General features: G+C 35.5%; 1 protein-coding gene across 13 annotated transcripts in view; it reads right to left on the minus strand.

Moving 5' to 3' along the window:
* RIMS1 (regulating synaptic membrane exocytosis 1) overlaps positions 1–22238 on the minus strand; it is a 393719-nt gene that overhangs the window by 57612 nt on the left and 313869 nt on the right. For 8 of the 13 annotated variants that reach the window (XM_087856955.1, XM_087856957.1, XM_045803505.2 and 5 more), the window contains one exon: positions 8645–8880. The exons of 4 other annotated variants lie outside the window; for them this stretch is intronic. In XM_087856955.1, coding sequence (XP_087713081.1) covers positions 8645–8880 — 236 coding nt within the window. Of the gene's footprint in view, positions 1–8644; positions 8881–22238 lie in introns of those variants that run through there. One more of the 13 variants, XM_087856958.1, reaches the window with a different exon arrangement.

Raw genomic sequence — 22238 nt, forward strand, 5'->3', positions numbered from 1 at the left:
AGGAAACATTTCTTAAAATGTCTTCCTTCTCTGCAGCTATAACTTACTTTTATAAAGGAAAAGACTGAGCATCTTCATAAAGCGGCTCTAAACTTGAAATGCAGGGGTGCCTGGGTGGCTAAGTCAGTTAAGCAGCTGACTTTGGCTCAGGTCTGGCTGAGGTCATGATATCAGGGTCCTGGAATTGAGCCCTGTGTTGAGCTCTGTGCTCAGGTGGGAGTCTGCTCCTCCCTCTCCTTCTGCCGCTCCCCCGCTCCTGCTCTCTCTCTCAAAGTAAAATCTTTAGAAAAAGTAAAATAAAATGCAGAAAATACTTTGGTAAACTGGATTGGTTGGAAGGAGACAAAATAAGTCCCATGGCAAAATAAGACATTCATTTTCCCAAGGTAAATAAATTATGAAGTCCAAGCTGGTGATCACGTGATTTATTTTATGACTTGCTTTACCTGTGTGACTTTTGGGGAGAAAATTGGAAAAAGATTAGCAGAAGGGGATTTAATATCTTGGACATTTTCTTGGCATGATTATTGTCTAAGGACCACATGAATTTTTAAATAAATCCCTAAAGTCATAGGGAAATTAACTTATTCAAGCACTAGCCCATTGGGTATAAGTGGGTTATAGTTACAGTTTTATTCATATGTATTATTTTTTTCACAGTGTAACAAGGGTAATTTTGTTAGTTTCCATCTATGATTTCTTCTTGAGAAATTTGTGACATGTCTTGGAAACTCCTTAATTCTTAGTAAGCTATTTTGAAATCAAACATACATAAATCTACCCAAAACTTCTTAGAATACTTACATTTTTGCCTGTATAATCTTGTGGGATAATGAACACCATATAGTTTTTAATTCTACTGTGAACCTTCTGAAAAGTTTTATTCCCATGATTATAATGAAAGAAATGTTCAATTTCACTGAGATAAATTGCCAAAAAAAAATCTTTTAACCTGTACTCTGAATAAGAACAAGGAAAAGATCTGCTCATTGCTTAGGAAGAGGTAATATCAATAGATAAGAAAGAGGGCAGAGCTTCTACTTTCTCCAATGAGACAAATCTTCATACTGGGAAGAATCAAACTAAGTAGCAAATGGCGGTCCAAGACAGGTGAATTTCCAACATGTATACAATAATCTAGATCTAACCAAATTTTATCTCAGAATCTTAAAGACGGGCAGTGTGATTTCAAAGAATCCTACGATGATCTCAGAAATCCTGGTGCAGACATTGGAGCTTCACACAGCAGGGCATGACTGACAGTCTTGAGAGACAAATGAAACTAACATGAACTAGATCCCTGCAACTGCATTTTAAAGTTACCTCGCAGAGATTTTACATTATCCAAACTCAGCTGGAATTCCAGTGCTGCTCAGCAGTGCTTTTATCATAGTCATTTCTTACTACATTCCTCACCCTGTATCCTCACTCTCTCCATTCGCTCTCCCCTCATTTGCATGGAGAAGATCAAAGGCCTCTGACTCAAGTTCCTTCAGCCTTCATATTCCCATTGCAATACTCCTCAGGATCCCCACCATTTCCTCTTTTCTATCAAATTCAGGGAGAGAACCATTTTCCCCTCTCTCCAAGAGTAACTTTGGTATCCTTGAATTATACCTTCTGTTCTCTGAGACTTTGCTCTGTTAATTAAAATTCTTTGTCTTTGTATCTTTCAATTTCTCCATTTAGAGGTGCTTTTTCTACACCTCATCCTGGAAAAATGCTCGGATCTCCTTTATTCTGAGATACACACACACACACACACACACACACACACACACACACACACACACACACACACTACACACACACACTATTTACTCCTAGTACTACCTCCATTACAATGTCTGGTACATAAAAAATACTTTATAAATTTTGATAGAATGAATGAAAGGTTGGTCATACTGGTCTTTTCCCTTCCTCATGCTAAGCTTTCTGAAGAGAAGTTCATAATAATTTCTTCTATTTACTCATCCTTCCAGTCTCAGCCTCCCACGTATCTGAATAGGCTTTAGGGTGGTAGGGGGAGCCTCATGCTATCCCATTGTAGACCCTCAGCCTCCATGCCCCTGAGCTCCTACCCAGTCTCTGCTGTTCTTGTTCCTTCCACCCATGACAAGACCCCCATTCCAAATCCAATGAGGAGTAATTAAGTGGGTATGGATGAGATGATGTTTACAGAGAGAAAGCTGAGATGAATGATGGAATGGAGAGTGGGCTCTGGCCCAGGCTAAATCCTGTCCCCACCCAAGACATGCTCTATCCTCCCCCTTCCCTCACTAGTCTATTCAAACTTAAGGTCAGGAAGAATGCTTAGGCTCCCAAGTCCAGTGGTCTACTCTCATTCCCTAGCCTCTTCAATCCTGTAGGATTCACCAGCCTCTGTATAAAATTCTCACCTCCCTTGGGACTCTATTTCTCTTCGTCTTTACTCCTCACTCTTTTTTTCTGGATCCTGCTCCCTCCTCCCCATTTCTGCATATTCTCCCTCTTCCCTTGGTAGTATTCCTGAATAAGGGCATTTCACCTTGTCTTAATTTCATTTTCAGTCCTTCCTTTCTCTGAGTAAGCTCCTTACTTCCATTTCCATAGCTCCTTCTCTACCTCCCTGCATCATCATCTGGCACTTCATGTATTAGCCCTACACTGACCTCCTTGCTTCCTCCCTGGTTTTGTACACCTGGCTTCCATTTAAATTTCCAGCAGCCCAGCTTTGTTTCTTCTATTCTCTTGATTAAAATGTCTCTATCAAACAGTGAGCAAAGTCCCTTAAAGGGCTTCTAAAAGACCTGGCCTCATCTTTTTTCCTAAATGTATTTCTCACTATAGCCCTTTCATACACCTTTGCTTTTGCCAACTGTGTCCGTGGGCTGCGATCATTTATATCTATCTATCTATATCTATATCTATCTATATATATAATATAACTATATAGTTATATATATAATATAACTATATATAATATATAGATATATATTATATATAATATATATTATTTATATATATATCTATCAGTGTTTTTCTCCAAGTATTTTCCTTCCCCCTTTCCACAAAATTACTAGCCTTTTAATAATTCCCACAAAATTATTTTATGCTTCCTTGCTTCGGAGATTTTTGCAGGAATATAGGGCAGCCAGAAGGCAGGAGTGCCTTTGCCTTTTGTTAATGCCTAAACTCTAAAACAGATAACACTAAATGTGCCAGCCAGATCAGGAAAAGAGGAGAAGGCTCTGCAGGGCCCATAGGCCAGGGTGAAACCTGTAGGAACCCGGGCTCTCCTCCACGCGCCCTGTTGTGACACAAAAAGAGAGGAAGAATATGCGAGGAGCTTAATGTAACTGGAAGGTATTTTTTGTACAGGTTGAGATCCTTTTACTCAGAAGGAGTGAGTGTGCATCATTTGCAAGTCACGGAAATTTTTGTTTATCCATGTTCGTGTGAGATATGTTTCCTTACAAAATATAAACCTATTACTGTGCTCATGGCAACAGCCCCCAATTTTTGTGCTTGCAGAAAGTTGACAGTAGAGTCAGAGAGCTTGATCTAACAGGAATTCAGAGAAAAAGATACTGGTAAATGTTAGAGTAACAGGAGACAACTTAGAGTTACAGGGTCTTGAGCAGGGTCTTGAAGGAAAGGATTTAGACAGAGGAAAACAAAATTTGGGATAGGGGAAAATTTTTAGAAAGGTACAGAATATCTATCATTAAAGAAACAAATGATTTTTTGGTACGTTCTTAGTACATGATAATTGACTCTTAGTTGTTTGAAAATTGTAAAGCAGCCCTGCAACATTTTCCATAATTTAATCAATGTTTTAATCATTAACATATTAATCGAATAAAGTATCTTCAGCTGTTAATGATATAATAACTAATAATTTTATTAAATGGTTAGACCATGATTATTTACCAGTTCTGCATGTGCTCTCATCCTGAGACACAGATCTGAGACCAATCTGATTTCCCACTTATTTCGGTAACATACGTTAACGGCATAGATTTACTACATTTGGCACTTGCTTTATATTTTCTCATTTAGTTCTTTAGTTCATGTTTATTTCAAGTGTGAATAACTTCCTTCCACTGGGAATGACACTTTTAATTTTGAAATACCTACTGTGGCTGGTGTAGTACTGGAGATACAGTTATTCAATAATATAAGATGAAGTAAATTGAGCTATTTCAAGTCTATAAAGCTGATGTTATTTTACATTTATAGGTGTTTTCTTCATAACAGCTAAAAGTTCTAAGCAGAAATCATTGTCTCAGATGCACAGTGCTTATTTGATCTAAGATCTGTCCTGAAGTGACTTGTCTCTTGCAGCGAGGAGAAGTATCCATCAAAGAAATCTTTTATATATGATTTTAGGATGCACACATTTCCCAGGGGAGTAAGCACTCATCATTCTGAACATTTTATCAGCGTGTTGTTCCCTCTGTCCAGGAATGGGCTTCCCTGTATAATATTCCCAATTTATTTTTTTTTAAAGATTTTATTTATTTATTTGACAGAGAGACAGCCAGCGAGAGAGGGAACACAAGCAGGGGGAGTGGGAGACGAAGAAGCAGGCTCATAGCGGAGGAGCCTGATGTGGGGCTCGATCCCATAACGCCGGGATCACGCCCTGAGCCGAAGGCAGATGCTTAACGACTGCGCCACCCAGGCGCCCCCCGATTTATTTTTTAATGCACAGGCCTCACCTCTTCAGAAAGCCTCTCAAGATTGTACAAGAGAGTGAATCACACTCTGTGCTCCCTCTGTACCACTGTAGTAATTGGACAGTTACCCTTTCTGACCTGGAATATTTATATGTATTTATACGTAACTCACTCTTTTCTACTTTGATATTTTTGAAGGCAGGGACAGTATTTCATCCATCTCTTTGGTATTCCTAGCTCCTAGCCCAGTGTCTGTCATGCATTAGCAACAGGATTGCGCTTAAGTGGTTTTTGAACCTTATTTCAAACTCTTCTTTTTTTGCACAGTGGTTAAGAGCACAGGCTTTGCTACCCAGAAGCCTGGGTTTAAATTCTGGGTGAATCACTTACAATGGGAATTTGAGCAAATTACCTAATCACTGTATGCCTTAGTTTCTCCAATTTCAAAATGGGAATAATCGCAATGGTACTTCATAAGTTTGTTGTGACCAATAAAGAAGTGAAATTATATGTATACACACGTGCATGTATATAACTTAAGACTGCATGGAGGGGCGCCTGGGTGGCTCAGATGGTTAAGCATCTGCCTTCGGCTCAGGTCATGATCCCAGGTCCTGGCATCAAGACCCACGTCAGGCTCCCAGCTCGGCTGGGAGTCTGTCTCTCCCTCTCCCTCTGCCTCTCCCCCTGCTTGTGGTCTCTCTGTCTCTCTCCCTCAAATGAATAAATAAAATCTTAAAAAAAAAAAGACTGCATGGAAAAAACCCTAGAATGTAAATGTATTATTTGTTTTATTCACTTAGACACATGAATACTTATCATTCTTATGATACTAATAATTATCTTACACGTGTAGGTAATTGCAAGGGTCTTATTTAGGGATGATCCTTCACAGATGTATAGACCCTTCTAAAAATGCCTTTATTTATAAGTAAGGAGGGGATTACCACTGGGGGAATGTCATATAGTTAGTCTATCAGTGAGGGACCAAATCCTCACACTGCACAGGTTGGGCCTCTAAACCTACATAGGCTAAAATCTACCTCGAGTTCTAAAGCCTGGCCCTAAGTTTACTCAGAGCTTTATTCAATTCCAAAATATTGTTAGGTCAGGAGCTTTTTCTTATAATTTTCCTATCTTTCACTACTTCATGTTTCAATCTAAATCAGCTACTATTTACTGAATAGGTTTTCAGCTATGTATGTGATTGCTTAAAGGCATTTACCAGTAGTAACACCTAGAGTCATTGGAAATGTCCTGTTTATGTCACTCTCCTATTAAAAAATACATATTTAAAGAAGTTATTCCTACTTTCATTATAAATAAACAGTGTGGTAAAGGTGATTTTAAAATAATATTATTTATAATTGAAATATCCTGTAAGAATAATTATATGTAATTGAAGAGACTAGTAAATTATGTATAAGAATAATTATATATATAATTAAAGGGCATAGTAAATACTCTTCATAGTAAATATATATATGTGAGTACGTGTGTGGGTATGTGTATGTGTGTATAAAATTTACTATGCTCTTCAATTTGTTGAAAAAAATTTTACTTGATTTCAAACAAAGACTCAAATATACTCCTTTGAGCAAATAAAAGGCTATAAAAACAAAAACAGAAAAGCGATGTGTTTGTAATCAATCATTCTAAGAAAAGCTGATGAAACTCTACTTCTAAGTGCTTCACAGTTTCTTGATTATCTGTCGTCTGTGCGGTAGAGGTAGGAGAAGCTGTAACCCAGACTGTATGGATTAGAGGTTCACTATAAGAGAAGGCCTTGCTTACTTAGTCTTTTTTTTCACATTAAAATAATTAAACATTTACATGAAACGTAATACTTTCTATTCCACAGAATACACAGCTTGTTTTAATGTATGAGTAACGCTGTTTTCCTCTCCATATCACTTGTAGAAGACAGAACAGGGAGAAAAACCAGGCCATGCGCTGAAACAAAGAGGCATGATAACTGAGGTTTGTCACCATTTGTCTTTTGCTTTAGAAAGATCGAGAAGAATAATAGGTTATTGAGTAACAGGTAAAATTAAGATACAGAAAAAGAGACATAAAACTTGATACCTGGAAAGTTCATAGGAGGACATCTCGTCCAACCCACCCAGTATGGAAGCAAACTGAGTCCCACAGAGATGAGGTAAAAGTTGATTCACTGAGTCACTTTGGAATTGAATTGCTTTGTTAGCTTGGCTTTGTGATCCAATGTCTTTTTTGATCCCTTACACTGCCACCTAATTCCCTCAAGTAGGTTATTCCATGGAAGTTATTAATAATGCATCTTTTCGGAAGGTAAATATTACCTGAAATTCAACAATGACCATAAATGGAATAAAATTTAAATTAATAAAGCAAAGAGGCTAAGTGTTTCAATGACAATCATTTGAACCTATTACCTACAAAGCTGTGTAGCAAGTAGAGATAGTTACTGTGTAAAATTACTGTGTTTTATTCTAAGAAAATGTAATTCTACATAACTAGTGAATGACAGTGAGGGAACTAACTACAGGGGACAAATAAAAGGAGAGAAACTATGAATAGTTAGCGTAAGAAGAGAAGCTGTCCGCCAAACCCGCAGCCTCTCACACAGGAAGCGCTGGCTCGTCAAAGAACATTTCCATTTCATCTAAGCGATGAAGGATTTTCAAATCTGGTGGTGAAAGCCTTATCCACACCCCCCACTGTAAACCACCATTACATCGATACCAAAACCCAAGAAGCATCACATCAAAAGTAAGACAAGTCAAACTACACAAATGAACGATCCCTCCTACTCCTCAGGAAGGAGTCTGACCCCAAGGAAGAGAAAAGATTCTCCTTCACAACGAACAGCTCATCTTAGTGCGACTGGCATACAGCAGATCCATTACAGGGACTTCAGCTAATCTAGCTTTATTCTATGATTTTCAAAAAGACAAACTTCTGTTGGAATAGCTGTGCACTCTAGTTCAGTTTTTCAACAGCTCAATTTTCTACCTTTCATTTATTTGTAAATTTGTCCGCTAGAACGCACATTTTAAAAGATATACTCTCCAGAATGCCAAGTTAACTACAAAAATAATTTCATGAAAGTTTTTGGCCTGAGTAAATTTTGTTACAACAAGACTTTTGCTGCTAAGGAACAAAAATACGGGGCCAATGGTTATAACAGGAGAAACGAGTGTTGACAATTTAAATCAATTCAATATTTCACTTACCTTTAGCTTTCCATAGTACTGAGCATAGCAATGAATCATCTAATATGTCTGATCAAATATTATGTAATTTTGGGCAATTTAAAAAAATATTTTGCAGTACAGAAATAACCATCCTCCTTTCTGTGTTTGCTTTTTTCTATATACCTTGAGGACATAAAGCTTTTAAGATTTATAAGCAGTAGAAAATATCTGAAACTCAAACTCGTATTAAGACATTCTTTGCACAAATCCACTGACCCATTTTTCTAACATAAAAATAACTGCTGAGTTTTTAACTTGCACTGAAAACACAACAATTACAGTTCAATAATTATATTCATACAGTACCTTGAAGACTGTATTTCAAGTTGCACAACTGACTTTCTTTTCTATAAAAATATAGATAGAGCCTAAATTATAGGTAATTATATTATGGAACATTTTGAAAAGGAGAATCCTGTTGCTTTTCTTGCATATAAATCAATTTGGATCTTTAACACTTCTTTGCATTTCCTTGCATATTTATAAACACGGCTTTACTTTTTTTTTTTAACTTATGGAAAATATCTGACCACTTTACAGATTGACAAATGATACCTGGTTAGACAGCTGTACAGAAAAAAAAATAAACACGCACATGTAACAGATTTTCAGAGACAGAAAAATAAACTTCCCTTTGCCAAGAAGAATCCGTACACTCTACAATCACTCACAAGCCATAGCACGAGGATCCACTTTTGTCTCTCCAGCAAGAACTCGAGGTGTCTAAGTTGAAATCACTTCACTCACCTGTTTGGCTTAGCTGGGATGTGCTTCTACTCCTTCTAGACACTATGGCAACCACTTTGGCACTCAGGCTGGATCTCCTTTTCTTTCCACCTGCTCCAACTGTCCCCACAGCCGTGTCGGACTGACTGCCGTCATTATGCTCCAGTGTGTACATCTCCCCACTCACACTGGTGCTCTTCGTGATGGCTCTTCCTGAAGTCCCCATCCGTCTGCCTTGCATTTTAGGGGTAAATGAACTATATTTACAAAGTAAAAACATATACGCATCCATAAATTACAGGTCAGCATAACCGAAGCTCTAAATCTAATTTATTTTGTAATATTCCAGGCAAATTTTAGGGGGGGAAAGGCCAGTTGAGTAGTAGTCTTACAGCTACGATTTACTAGATGTAGCTTAAAAGAACAGTATTTCAACACAGAAATGTATAAACCTTTAGTAAAAAGAAATGCGACCAATGTTATCTATAGGGAGGCATATGTTACTGACTGATTTTATAGTTACTATGTTACTTTCAGAGAAAGCCAAAAATATTTAAATCAGTAAGACAAGTTCATATACTTTCCTCAGGAAAAAATATTATTAAAAATTGATACTCTGGTTTTGCCATACAAGATTAAAAAATGAAAACAACATCTGTTCTAGTTCCAACTAACAGATATCTCTTTTGCCATTTGAGGCTTTATGAGTCTAGAATAGACTACTAATGAGGCAAAAAAAAAAAAAAATCACATTTCCCTCCTTCCTTGTCCCCTCATGTTGCATCTCTCCCAAATTTCAACTCATTTTCCTCTTTCAGTGTTCCAAACTCATATGCTCAGGTGAGATGTTTCTTTTTTTCTTCCCTATCAAAACTTGTCTATGTTCCCAGATTATACTAATTTATCTGAATAAATTACTGTACTTCTCTCCTCAATGCAAAAGTTATTGTTGAGAATTTTAGGCACCATGGAAGGTTGGTGGGAAAAAAACCCATCTCTACTTGCCAACGTAAATGTATGTCTGTGAGTTAGGGAGAGAGGTAGGGCAGGCAAGTTGGGAGCCACAGATGTTAGGATTCTTCGTATCTTTTAAATTATACTGCATATGCAGTTATATTATCCATCTAGACTGGCCTCTTTTGGTCCAATAAAGACCTGGTTTGATATATCTGAAATGACCCTCTTTATTTTACATTTCCTTAAAATATCTGCAAAAATTTGCTTACATGACCCTCACCACCATCTTGATTTTCTGTTTCTTGTTTTGAAGTACAAAATACATTAATATAGCATCTTTTAACGGTGATGACATTTAATACTGAAGTTGAGATAAATCCTACTATGATTAGAAATGATAAAACAGAAATTCTTGGGATCATGTAATGTATTTGTGGTCACATATATAATGAGTGTTTCAGTAGAAAGGGAAATTGATATGGGATGAGTTCAGAAAGGTGGGAGAGTGAGACTGGCTTAGAAGTTAGGGAAAAGAAATAAGACTGTTTGATCTTAGGATCCGTTCATGAATTGAAATGAAAAATGAGATCCCTATTTGATAGGAATCAATTGGAATTTTTAATCCCTAGTTGTATTACTTGAATTGGTCCATATCATTAATATTAATATTTGTATTCTTTCAATTTATTCTAATCAGCTTTCCATTAACTCAAAGGTTTTATTTTGTCTTTTATTTTTTTTTCAAAGATTTTATTTATTTATTTGACAGAGAGAGAGACAGCCAGTGAGAGAGGGAACACAGGCAGGAGGAGTGGGAGAGGAAGAAGCAGGCTCCCAGCGGAGGAGCCTGATGTAGGGCTCGATCCCAGGACTGCGGGATCACGCCCTGAGCCGAAGGCAGATGCTTAACGACTGAGCCACCCAGGCGCCCCTAACTCAAAGTTTTTAAAGCCATTTGCAAACCTGGTAATTTTGCTATGCTCTTTATGCAAACTCTCTTTCAAACCATTAATGAGGAGTGTATTACATATAGCTGGTCCAAAACTGATTCCTGTGGGGTTTGTATTCCCAACTCCAGTGGACCTTCTTTCCTGATAAATATTACAATAAATTTCTTCTGTGTCCTCACCAGTGGATTTCAATGCATGACCTAAATATGCCACTTCGTCTTAAGTCTACTCTTAACCTGCTTTTTCTATTTTACTTGCAGACCCCTGCTGGAGGATACGAAGCGATGTCATGATTTGGTCAGTTTTGCAGTCAACATGTCCATCTTCAATCAAACACCTGTGACTGAGAAGTCAGTAGTTTTTCTACCTCTCATCACTCTTTTTAGCACACTCCTCACAAGGGTTATGGAAAACCTCTGATGATTTTATATTTACCTTAATAAATCTAGATAAACTAGTATCTACCTTTTTTCTCCTCGTTATTTCCATGAAAATGGAATTCTATCGCAACTCTCAATTTGTATTTTAAAAGTCATTTCACAAAAATACTATTGTAAAATATTCGGGAATGTTCTTTAGGCTATAGAAAAGTTTAAAAGTACAGGGAAATGTCTTCAATAATACTTCTATCATGAAAATGTACTGAGATGAGCTCGGAAGACTCAAAGTTTTTTCATGGACATTTAATCACAGCAATGAACTGTTCCACTATGTTGAAAAAATTCTGGAAGGCAGCTATGCTCATCACTATACCACCAACACACACTATCTTAACAAAAATTCTGAAAAAATGTAGGGAAATCTGTATAGCGATTACCATTTAGGGGGTTACGAAGTTATGTTAAAATGAATTTTGTGAATAAATAATAGAAGTTTTCCTCAAAAAACGAAATATTTTATTTAGAATTTTAAAAGCATTCTTAGATTGTACTACAACTGTGCGTAGCTTCCTAAGGAATCTGTAATCTCATAACGTTCAACGAGAACATGTGAAGGCATTTTCAATTTTGTTTACTTGAGGGGAGAGGTTTCTGGGGTCTAATCAGGTTAATTTAATCCATGTGAAGGTTACCAGTTTAGTACAAATATGCTTTCTATTCCCCTATTTTGTATCTTTTCATTTGTTCTGCTTCCATTGCCTGGAAAACTATTCCTGTCATTTAGTTTCATTTAGTGCCTGAATTCTTCAGGACGTACTCTAAGGCTTTCTGCTTTATAAAGCGCCCCAGAGTCACTCTAGTGTCATGACTCCTGTTGCCCAGCCCTTTGTTTTCTAGTTTCTACTGGTTACACTAGGATTCTGATATTTTACATCAGCATGCACCTTACGCTTCACTAGATTTGCCATAGTGCCCTTCCCATTGCTCAGTGAACTAAAGATTTAGGAGCAGGAAGTAAAAAAAAAAAAAAAAGAAAGTCATGTCGGTATACAAATGGACTATGATATAACCCATCTTTAAAAATCAGTCACAAAAATCCCATCTTTCTTCGATACTCCCTCTCCCTCTGGCTACCGACTTTTTGCTAAAAATCTCCTCAAGGAGTTATCTGTATGTCCTCTCTTGCTATTCTCTCCTGAACTAATTTAAATCATAATAATTTAAAGCTTTGTCCCTACTACTTCACCAAAGTTGCCTTTTTTCTTTTTTTAAAAAGATTTTATTTATTTATCTGAGAGAGAGAGAGAGAGAGCACAGAGGGAGAGTGACAGGGAGAAGCAGGCTCCTGGCTGAGCAGGGAGCCCGATGTGGGACTCAATCCCAGGACCGAGATGACCTGAGCTGAAAAGCAGACGCTTAACTGACTGAGCCACCCAGGCGTCCCCAAAGCTGCCTTTTATTATAAAGTCCAGTGACTTCACATGGCAAAATCCTATCACTCACAGTCCATACCCTTTTGACCTCTCAATAAATCATGTACGTGACAAAACATTGGATTCTACTGATCACATAACACTTCATTCTCATGATCTTCCTACCCAGGGTCTCATTGACAAGAACTTCATTCACTTTCATCACTAAATTCTGGAGTTCTTCAGTGCTCAGCCCTCTTACCCATATTCTTCCATATGAGACTAACTCCCTAGATGTGTCATCTGGTCTCGGGGTTTACATATTATCCATATGCTGCAAATTCCAAGTGTTTTTCTCCACCTGTACTCAGTACTGAGTACCATTTCCATAGTCCCTGTCAATGGACATTCCTGTTTGGATATATCTCTCAAAAATAACATGTTCAACCCAACTGAAAAACTGCTCTATAGCTTATCTTTCATATCACATTAAAGATACTCCATTTCCCCAATTGCTCAGAGTAATAATTTCCCCCTATAAAAAAAATCTAATGTGGATTTGAGACCAAGAAAAAAAAAATGTTGCTTTACTTTTCATACCCTGTTTGAGCATTATCTAACAAGCCCACTTTAAAGGTCATTTGACCCTCCAAGGAAATGTAAAATTATTGACTATTTACTCTTATAATAATTGTGATCCAAACATTTTACAACTCTGTTCAAGCTAGATGTTAACTTAAATAAAACTGACAAGGAGCGAATTATTACTATTTAGAAGATGGGGTAACTCCAAAGTTATGGTTTTACTGGCCTGGAGAATATTACCTACTTTTGAATTTAAATTCATAATATTCCAGCATTCCTTTTTTTTCAGTGACTATATATGTGTATATATAAGTACCTGAGCTTCTTGGATCATCTTTGGAATCAGTTTATCATCCTGTTGGTTTTCTCACTAATGAGTCAAAACTTCAACATTTGCTATTCATTTTTTTATTACTATGTTTTAATTTTGAGAATTATGTTTTGATTGTTTTGGGGAGTCCCATCAAAATGTCCAAATGGACCCCCTGCCAGATCCAATTAAACTGTTTTGCTGGAGCACGACACCTCATGGACCCCTTAAACCCAAGGTTGCCTTTAATCAACTGGCAACTGAACATGACTTTCAATCACTGCTTTCTTTTTTCCGACTCTGGTTTTCTATGTTTCTTCATTTTTTATTTTTTGTTTGTTTCTGACTCTTGGTCAATTGGCTCTTATTTTGCTTGGTTGTGACTAATAATACATTCCTCACTAACAGCACCAACAATAGGAAATCCATCCGTGGAATTAAATCTGCTGGGTGGCAGACATCAGGATATATTGCAAGTTGGATGGCAAAGGACTAAAAAAATTTGGCTTGTTAGTCTTTTTACATGTCTGTCTGCCTGCTACTAAAAGTTCACATCACTCATGAAAATGTCTTGTGCATACTGAAAAAAGAACTGCTCTTTAAAGTCTGGGCTTAGGTTTCAGTGTTAATTTTGGCCCTATGGCCAAGTGGTAAAACCACATTTGTTAGTTCTCTTTGCATGCTTAAAAAGTCTTTTTGATTGATAATAAAAATCTCTTACTTTCTGTGTACCCTAGGGATAGCTGTCCAGGCAGGTAGATACTAGATCCCAAGGTATCTTAAATTTAATAGAGCTCCTGTTCTGATCAATCTATACAGATAAGTAAATACTTACATAATTATAATATAGGTAACTAAAAGATCTTTAGAGAAAAAAAGAAACTGAAATTCTGATACTTTGAATATGCTAGCCTTTTAAAAAAATTTAAGTCAAACTCATTTATTATATCATTAATTATATTTTTTTCAAATTTAATAATGCTTCTGTATATATTTAATGTGTATCTTTTAATCAAGATATTTATTTATTTATTTATTTATTTATTTATTTATTTATTTTTATTATGTTATGTTAGCCACCATATAGTACACATCATTAGTTTTTGATGTAGTGTTCCATGATTCATTACTTGCATATAACACTCAGTGCTCATCACAACACGTGCCCTCCTTAATACCCATCACTGGGTTACCTCATCCCCCCATCCCCCTCCCCTCTGAAACCCTCAGATGCTAGCCTTTTAAGGAAAAAAACTTCTAAGAAATTGCTAACTCAGAAGAATTTTAATATAAGATTTTAAATCCACGATCAAAGTGTATCCTTGGAGATATCAAACTAGCTTGATAAACTGGCTTAAAAACAGCCTTATAAGAACCATGATAAAATTCCACTTCCTACACAGTAGGGTAGCTATAATAAAAAGGAGGCAAAAACAAGTGTTGATGGAAATCTGAAGAAACTGGGACCCTCATACATTGCTGATGGGGAAGTAAAATGCTGCTGCTTTGGAAAAGTCTGAGTTTGGTTAATCTTAGACATAGTTAAATTAAAGTCAGAGTTACCAAATGACGCAGTAATTCCATTCAAAAGTTAAACATAGTTACCATATGCCCCAGCAATTCCATGCCTAGGTACAGGCTCAAGAGAATTTAAAACACATATCCACACAAAAACTCACATATGAGTATTCCTATCACCAACATTCTTAACAGTTAAAAAGAAGACGACCCAAATGCCCATAAACTGATGAATGGAGGAACAAAATGTGGTATATCGATACAATAGAATATTATCAAACATAAAAAGGAATGAAGTACTGATTCATATAATAAACATGGATGAAGTTAAAAACATTATATTACATGAAAGAAACTAGATACAACAGACTACTTATTATATGATTCCATTTAAATGGAATGTCTCACAGTCAAATCCACAGAGACAAATGTAGGTTAGTGGTCACCAAGGGAATGGGAAGTGACTACTTGGGGGATGATAAAAATGTTTCAGAAGTAGATACTTGTGATGGTTGTACACCTAATTGTGACTACATTTAAAACTACTAAATTGTATAATTTAGTGAATTTTATGGTATGTGAATTATCGCTCAACTTAAAAAAACAGTATTATGTCTTTTTACAGATTTTATTAGCATGGTATATTATAGAAGCACAAAATTTTATTTTATTTTTTAAGACATCAGTTTTCTCATGGACAGACAGATTAATCTAGAATTCCTAAACTTCCTATGGGGTAAGCTAACATTTCTTCCAATATTGCTTAAGAGTATGAAAAAATACAAAATTACGTAATAACTAAATTGAACTATAATTCTGATAAAACTGGTATCAACAGTAATTAAGTTGGTTAGAGTGTCAGCTTAAACAAAATTTCCAAGTGGTTAATTAGTTAACTTTAAGATTTAGCATTAGCATTAAATTTCATTAATTAATAAAAAATCTTTGAATATCTGGGTAATTTCTATGTTAGAGTATAAAACTTGGTTAATAACCAAGGAAACACATGTATATGTACATAAAAATGCCTCTAATTTCATATGGTATACATTACCTTTGCCTTTGATAAGGTTTATCTTCATTTTTGCAACTTTAAGAAAATATCTAAGGGATATCGTGGGTGTGGGTGTTTTGTTACGTGTGCTATGTAACTTTCTGGTGTGCTAAGTTGCTTGCATATGACAGTCCATTATGCTCAATGATCTATGTCTTGAGTTTTCTTTATGAAACAGAAGCTTAGGTTGAAAGTTGTAATTAATCTTGACGGTTGGTTCTATACTAGACACAAAAGTGGCATATATTTTAAAATATATGGCCAGATATTCAAGATAATAGATGTGTTTTTATTTATCAAAGGAAAAGAAGGAAGTCATTTCTTGCAGTAAAACACCTGGAATGTGAATAAAGATAGTAAAAACAGAACTTGAGTGGATACCTTAAAGTGTAGAAGGTTTGAGGAAAAGTGAATTATTTACCCTGTTTTATCGTAGTTGTAAGCAGTAAGTCTGAAGGGCAAAAAACCAGAACTTTGACAAACTGGCTCCATTTGATGTAAATCTTCATAATATAACAAGAAAGGTCTGTGAGTCATTTACTGACAAAGTTATATTAATGCAAGATTAGAATGTGGTTTTCTGTTAAAATGATTAATTGATCTTAGAATACTTAGCTGAGAGCAAATTTCATTTAATCAGAAGTGGCAAACTGACCGTTAAGGAACAAGAGTTCTACTTTACATGTAGAACTGATACCTACAAAGCCTGCATAGGAAACTGGTCTAGCATTTATTCTGTGGCTTACAGGATCCTAGAACTATAGATAATAAAAAAAGTTCAGATCCTGAACTTAGCAGAATTTTGGAGACCTCACACTGATAGGTACTGCAAATGATGTCTGGTGGTGATGATAGCTTTGGTTCACATTGTAAATAACACACAGGACTTGGTGTGATATAATTTACCATGAAATGGCTAAGGTGGTATGATAACCTATATGTATTTAATTAAATCAAAGATGTCACCAATATTAAGATACATTATTATTCTATGTATTTTAAGAAAGAAAAATGCTGCTAATTAAATGATGGCATGCCATCAATTGTAAAAGAAATACCAATTTCATATATGGCAAAGTATAAATAAGTGTGAATCAATGAAATTATGGTAACAGCCAATTTAGAAACTCATTTCAAGCACGAATTTTAAAAAAGATTGATAAATTATAATCACTTTCTAAATATTTAACACACCAAAAGAATCTGGAAGTCTACCAAGATTCCATGGTAAGCCTGAAAAGGGACCAGTAATATAAGGCATATTAAAAGAAAGCTGTAACATACATAAATTCACAATACTGTTTACAAAAATCCTAAAAGTCAACCCAAATTATTTGGATCAACACACAAGTTACTAATCGCAAATTGAATACAAACAGAAACTTGCTGATCAACATTAAGAAACAATTCCCAGGTATGTATCTCAAAATTTTCAGTAGTTAAAATACAGGGCTGATGACTGACAACGAAGTGGTATCAAATACCTCCTCCCATGTCTAGTGGACCTATTTGGGTAATAAACATCAGTTAGAACTGAGGGATGCACTCAAGTTAGATCACTACTTATATTCAATCCCTTCAAATATGCCAGCCTTTCAGAAGTAATTGCTTCTGTGTAATTCTTACTGAATTTCACTCATATACACATACGCACATGAATGAGGCTATAAGAAGTCTTTAGTAGTGAGGATGTATATACATTTTGTTAGGATATTCTTAGGTAATAGACTTATTCCTAAGTATTTCTTGTTTTCGATTATTTTATACTAATGGTATTTTACAAATTTAATTTCCTAAAGTTTGTTGTTAGTACATAAAAATACAATCAATTTTTGTATTTTGACATTGGATTCAGTGACTTTACTAAATTCATTTATTAATTCTAATAGTTGTTTTATAGATTCGAGTTTTTTATATGAAGAATGATACAAACTGTGAATAATGACAGCTTAAATTCTTCATTTGCAATCTTGATAGCTTTTATTAACGTATTTTTTCTTGCTATATTGCTACACTGCCAGGTCCAACACTGGCTAGGGCCATGTGAATAATGTTTAATAGAAGTTGTGGGAATGGCCTGTGAAATTGGGGCAAAAGTGTTCAGTATTTCACTATTAAATATAATGCTTGTTGTAGGGTTACTGTAGACAAATTTTATCATATTAAGAAAGTTCTTAGTTTACTAAGATATTTTATCATATATATGTGCTGAATTTTATCAAATGCTTTTTTTCCTATATCTATTGAGATGAACATATAGTTTCTTTCATTCTGCAATGAATTCCATAGAGAAAATGTTAAATTTTGCATTTACGGAACAAAAAATTTTTGTCATAATGTATTTTCATTCTCTCAAAATCTAGCTATCTAAACTCAATTTGCTAAAATTTTGTTTTATCTATTTTAATGAGAGATTTTGGTTTGTAATTTTCCTGTCTTCTAGTGTCCTTATAAAATTTATCAAGCATAGGCTGGCCTCACAAAAAGATTTAGGAAGTATTTTTTCTTTAGGATTTTATTCTCTGGAGAAATTGGTATATACCTGAGAGCATTCATTCTTTAAATATTTGGAATAATTTACCAGTGAATCCACATCGGTGAGGAGTTTTCCTTGTGGGGAACATTAAAATAATTACAGAATCATTAAAAAAAAAACAGATATACAACTCTTCAAAGTTTTTATTCCTTCTTATGTCATTTTTAGTAAGCTGTACTTTCCAAGAAGTGTATATATTTCATCTAAGTCAGGGTTAGGCAAACTTATTTTGTAAAGAGCCTGGTAGTAAATATTTTAGGCTTTGTGGGCCAGATTGCCTCTGTTGCAATTACTCAACCTTACTTTTATGGTGTGTAAAGAGCCACAGATAATGTATAAGCGAATAAGCATAGCTGTGTTCCAATAAACCTTTATTCACAATACAGGCAGTGTGCCAGATTTGACTTGTTGGTCATAGTTTGGCTAACCCTGATCTGAAGTATAAAACTTACTGGCATACAATTGTTTATACCATTTAAATATTTGTGTAGCCTACACTAATATCTCCCTTTTTTCATTCTGTGACATTGGTTATGTGTATTTAGTTCATTTACTTTTGATACAATTACTGAGATAGCTGGAATTGACCCTATCACTTGCCACTTATTTTTAATCATCATGTTTCTTCTTTTATTTCTCCATTTTTGCCAACTGAATTATTTCGGTATCTTTTTCTGCAGCATCTGAGTAATGTATTTTTCTATTATTTATTAGTGGATACCCTAAGGATTAAAAAAATATGAACCTCGACTTATTAGAAATTTCCTTAGACATTTTATCACTTTCAGAAGAACGCAAAAACTTTAGAACAGCTTGATTTCATTTCCTTCATTTCCATCTTTTATGTAGGTGTTTTATATATTTTACTTCTAAATATTTTTTTGAAAGAGCAAGAAGGCACATGTGCACGCACACCCATGCATGAGTGGTAGGGGAGGGAAGGAGGGAGAGGATGAGAGAATCTTAAGCAGGTTCCACGCCCAGTGGATCATGACCTTAAGCTGAAATCAACAGTCTGATGCTTAACCAACTGAGCCACCCAGGCATCCGCTTCCATGTCTGTTCTAACTACCACAAGATGTTATCAACATTAACTCTTTCCAGTGTTCATTTTTCCCTCAAATTTAGTGCTTCCAACTGGGGACATTTTCCTCCAACATGGAATGCAGGTCTACTGGTGATGAATTCTCCTGTTTGTTTCCTTCCTTGTCTGTAGGATATTTTTACTGGATAATATTTACTAAGTGTAAAATTTTAGGCTGGAAGACCTTTTTGTTTTGTTTTTTGTTTGTTTGTTTTTTCCTACAGCATTTTTCCTTTTGGTCATTCCATTGCTTTTTTGGCTTTCATAGTATCTATTGAAATTTCAGCCAGTCTTATTGCTTCACCGAACTTCATGTCTTTCTTTCCCCTAAGATTCTTTTAAGAAATGTTTTTTCTTTAGTTTTCAGTACTTTGATCATGATATTGATAAACTTTTTTTTCTCTTTTTACATCCTTGGATTTTTAAAAGGTTTTTGGATTCATAATTTGATGTATTTCATCAGTTTTGGAAAACCCTCAGCTAGTACCTTGGTATTCAAGCATTGTTACTATCATTTCCTCTCCTTCTGGGATCCAAATTACATGTAGATTAGACCTTTTCATTATGCCCCACACGTCTCTTATGTCCTCCTCCGGTTTACTTCCTTGTTTTCTCTTTGTGCATCAATTTATATACTTTTCATTGACCAGCTCAAGAATTCTCTCTTCTACTGCTTCTAATATGCCATTTAACACAGCTATTAAAATTTTTGTTTGTATCTTATAGTTTAAGAATTGCCATTTAACTTTTTAGAATGGGTTCCATATCTCTGCAGAAAACATCCATCATCCTTTGTTTTCTGGAACATTAATCATGGATATTTTAAAGGCCCTATATGAAAACTCTATTGTTGGTTTTTATTCAGTTGGTCCTTTTTCATTAACTTAATTTTTAAATCATGCCTCATAAATTTTAATTAGATGCCAGACACTGGGAATGTTTGCTCTCTTATTTCCCTTCCATAAGGGTAAAATTTTCTTTTGGTTGGCAGAGAGAAGTCATGTTGTTCCTATTCAGAGGTGGGTTTAAATCTTTGCCATTACTCATAGAATGTAACGCATATCCCCAGAGTTTGGACCTTCTGGGATTTATGCAAGAAACTAAAGGTATTTTTCAAGCCCCTCTGATTGTGGAACCTGAAGGCGATCTGTGTCTTCCCAGCACTGGGCACCCACTGGAATCTTTGCTCAGCTTTTTAATCTTCTAGTCACCGCTCTTTGTTTGGTTTCTTGGAGTCTTTCACTGTGCATGCTCACCTCAGGAGTCAACAAATTACTTTAGGGGAATCTGTAGCAAGTTTGGGAGCCCTCCATGCACAGTTTCCAGCTCCCTCCCTTTGTCAGTTCCTGACCTATGATCTGCCTCCTCAGTCCAGCGAGACTCCTGCTTTCTGCTCGGGCTGTATCCCATGTCACTGAATTGGGAATACCTTCAGAGAAAACTGGGGTAAACTGGGCACTTACAACACGTTCTTCTCTTCCTTCAAAGATTGAAACCCTTCAAATTTCTCTCTGTTTTATTCCTTCCAAATACCGTCAAACATCTGCTCGTTTGTTTTTGTTGGTTTGGAGGTGGGAAGGTTAGTCTGATACAAACTATATTTTCATGCCTGGAACTGGAACGACTGTGTCATCTTTTGCTTATTTTTGAATAATGGTAGAATTATCCAGACCAGTGATGTTTTCAAAATCTCCATAAGGTTAGTAATGAAGATTTACATATTTAAATTGTGCTATAGCAATTTATTTCTTTGCAAACTACACCAAATAGTTTTTGCCATATTGATCCCTATGTGTCCCCCCAACAACCTCTCTGCCATAGCCAACTTGTGAGGCTTCTCCTCTGAGTTGATGTCATCTGCTACTCTGAGGCATAAAACATTGTTTCAGGGTTTTCCGGTGCTAAAACTGTTCCAAGTTCTCACAGATTCTAGATGGGAAATTTTTTGATTGGGCTTTCCAAAGCTGTGCTATTTATTTTAGAGAGCTCTACATTCTATTCACTAGGTGAATAAGTCAGCATCTACTCTTGGTATTTCTCCTCCTTTTAGTACAGATTTCACTGAATTTGAAAGTTGTTTTCTATCATTTATAATTTAAGGACGTGGTTGTCTCCTAGGTTCATGCTAGATGAGGTTTTTAGTTTCTTTCTTAAAAAACCTGGGTAGTTTTCAGCTGGCAATTAAAATAAAAGCCTCTGTTCTCTGTAATCTTCAGTGTATGATCATGTTCTATTTAGGAAGCAAAATCATTAAGTCTTGATGACTCATTTCAGTATGCAATCTCAATGGGAGTGATATGCTTCCAAATAATAACTGGTTCTTGGTAGAGGTAAGTGGGGTAAACATTTTCTTAGATAAAATGGTTTGTGGTCCTCTAAAGGGCCACAGTATATAAACAGATACTGTGTTATCTATGATATTAAAATGTTATGTGGGAAGGACAATTAGAAAAATAACATCTAAAAGGCTCCTTAGGGGGTTGATAATGGTAAAAGCACTGAGGAACAATGCATTAGGAGGAGGAGAGGAGAGAGTTAAAAATTTCTTGATTAGGGAACCAGGTAGATAATGGGGCAGGAGGAATATAATTACTCTGTTCAAATACTAAGTAAGCCAATACGTTTTTATATTTGTTTTAAGAAATATATTAGGATCTTAATGACTGTAAATAGCTAGCTAAAAATATATATCTTCATGTATTTCCAGGCTATTATAAACGCAATTAAATATATGTTTGTATACACACATACACAGTTCAACAAAAGCTCGTGTACAATATTCAGTGAATACCAAAACATTAAAAAATAATCTCATATCACACATTTCTT

This window comes from Ursus americanus, chromosome 29 (assembly GCF_024610735.1).
Source record: "Ursus americanus isolate L20-20 chromosome 29, mUrsAme1.1.p, whole genome shotgun sequence".
Classification (NCBI taxonomy): domain Eukaryota; kingdom Metazoa; phylum Chordata; class Mammalia; order Carnivora; family Ursidae; genus Ursus; species Ursus americanus.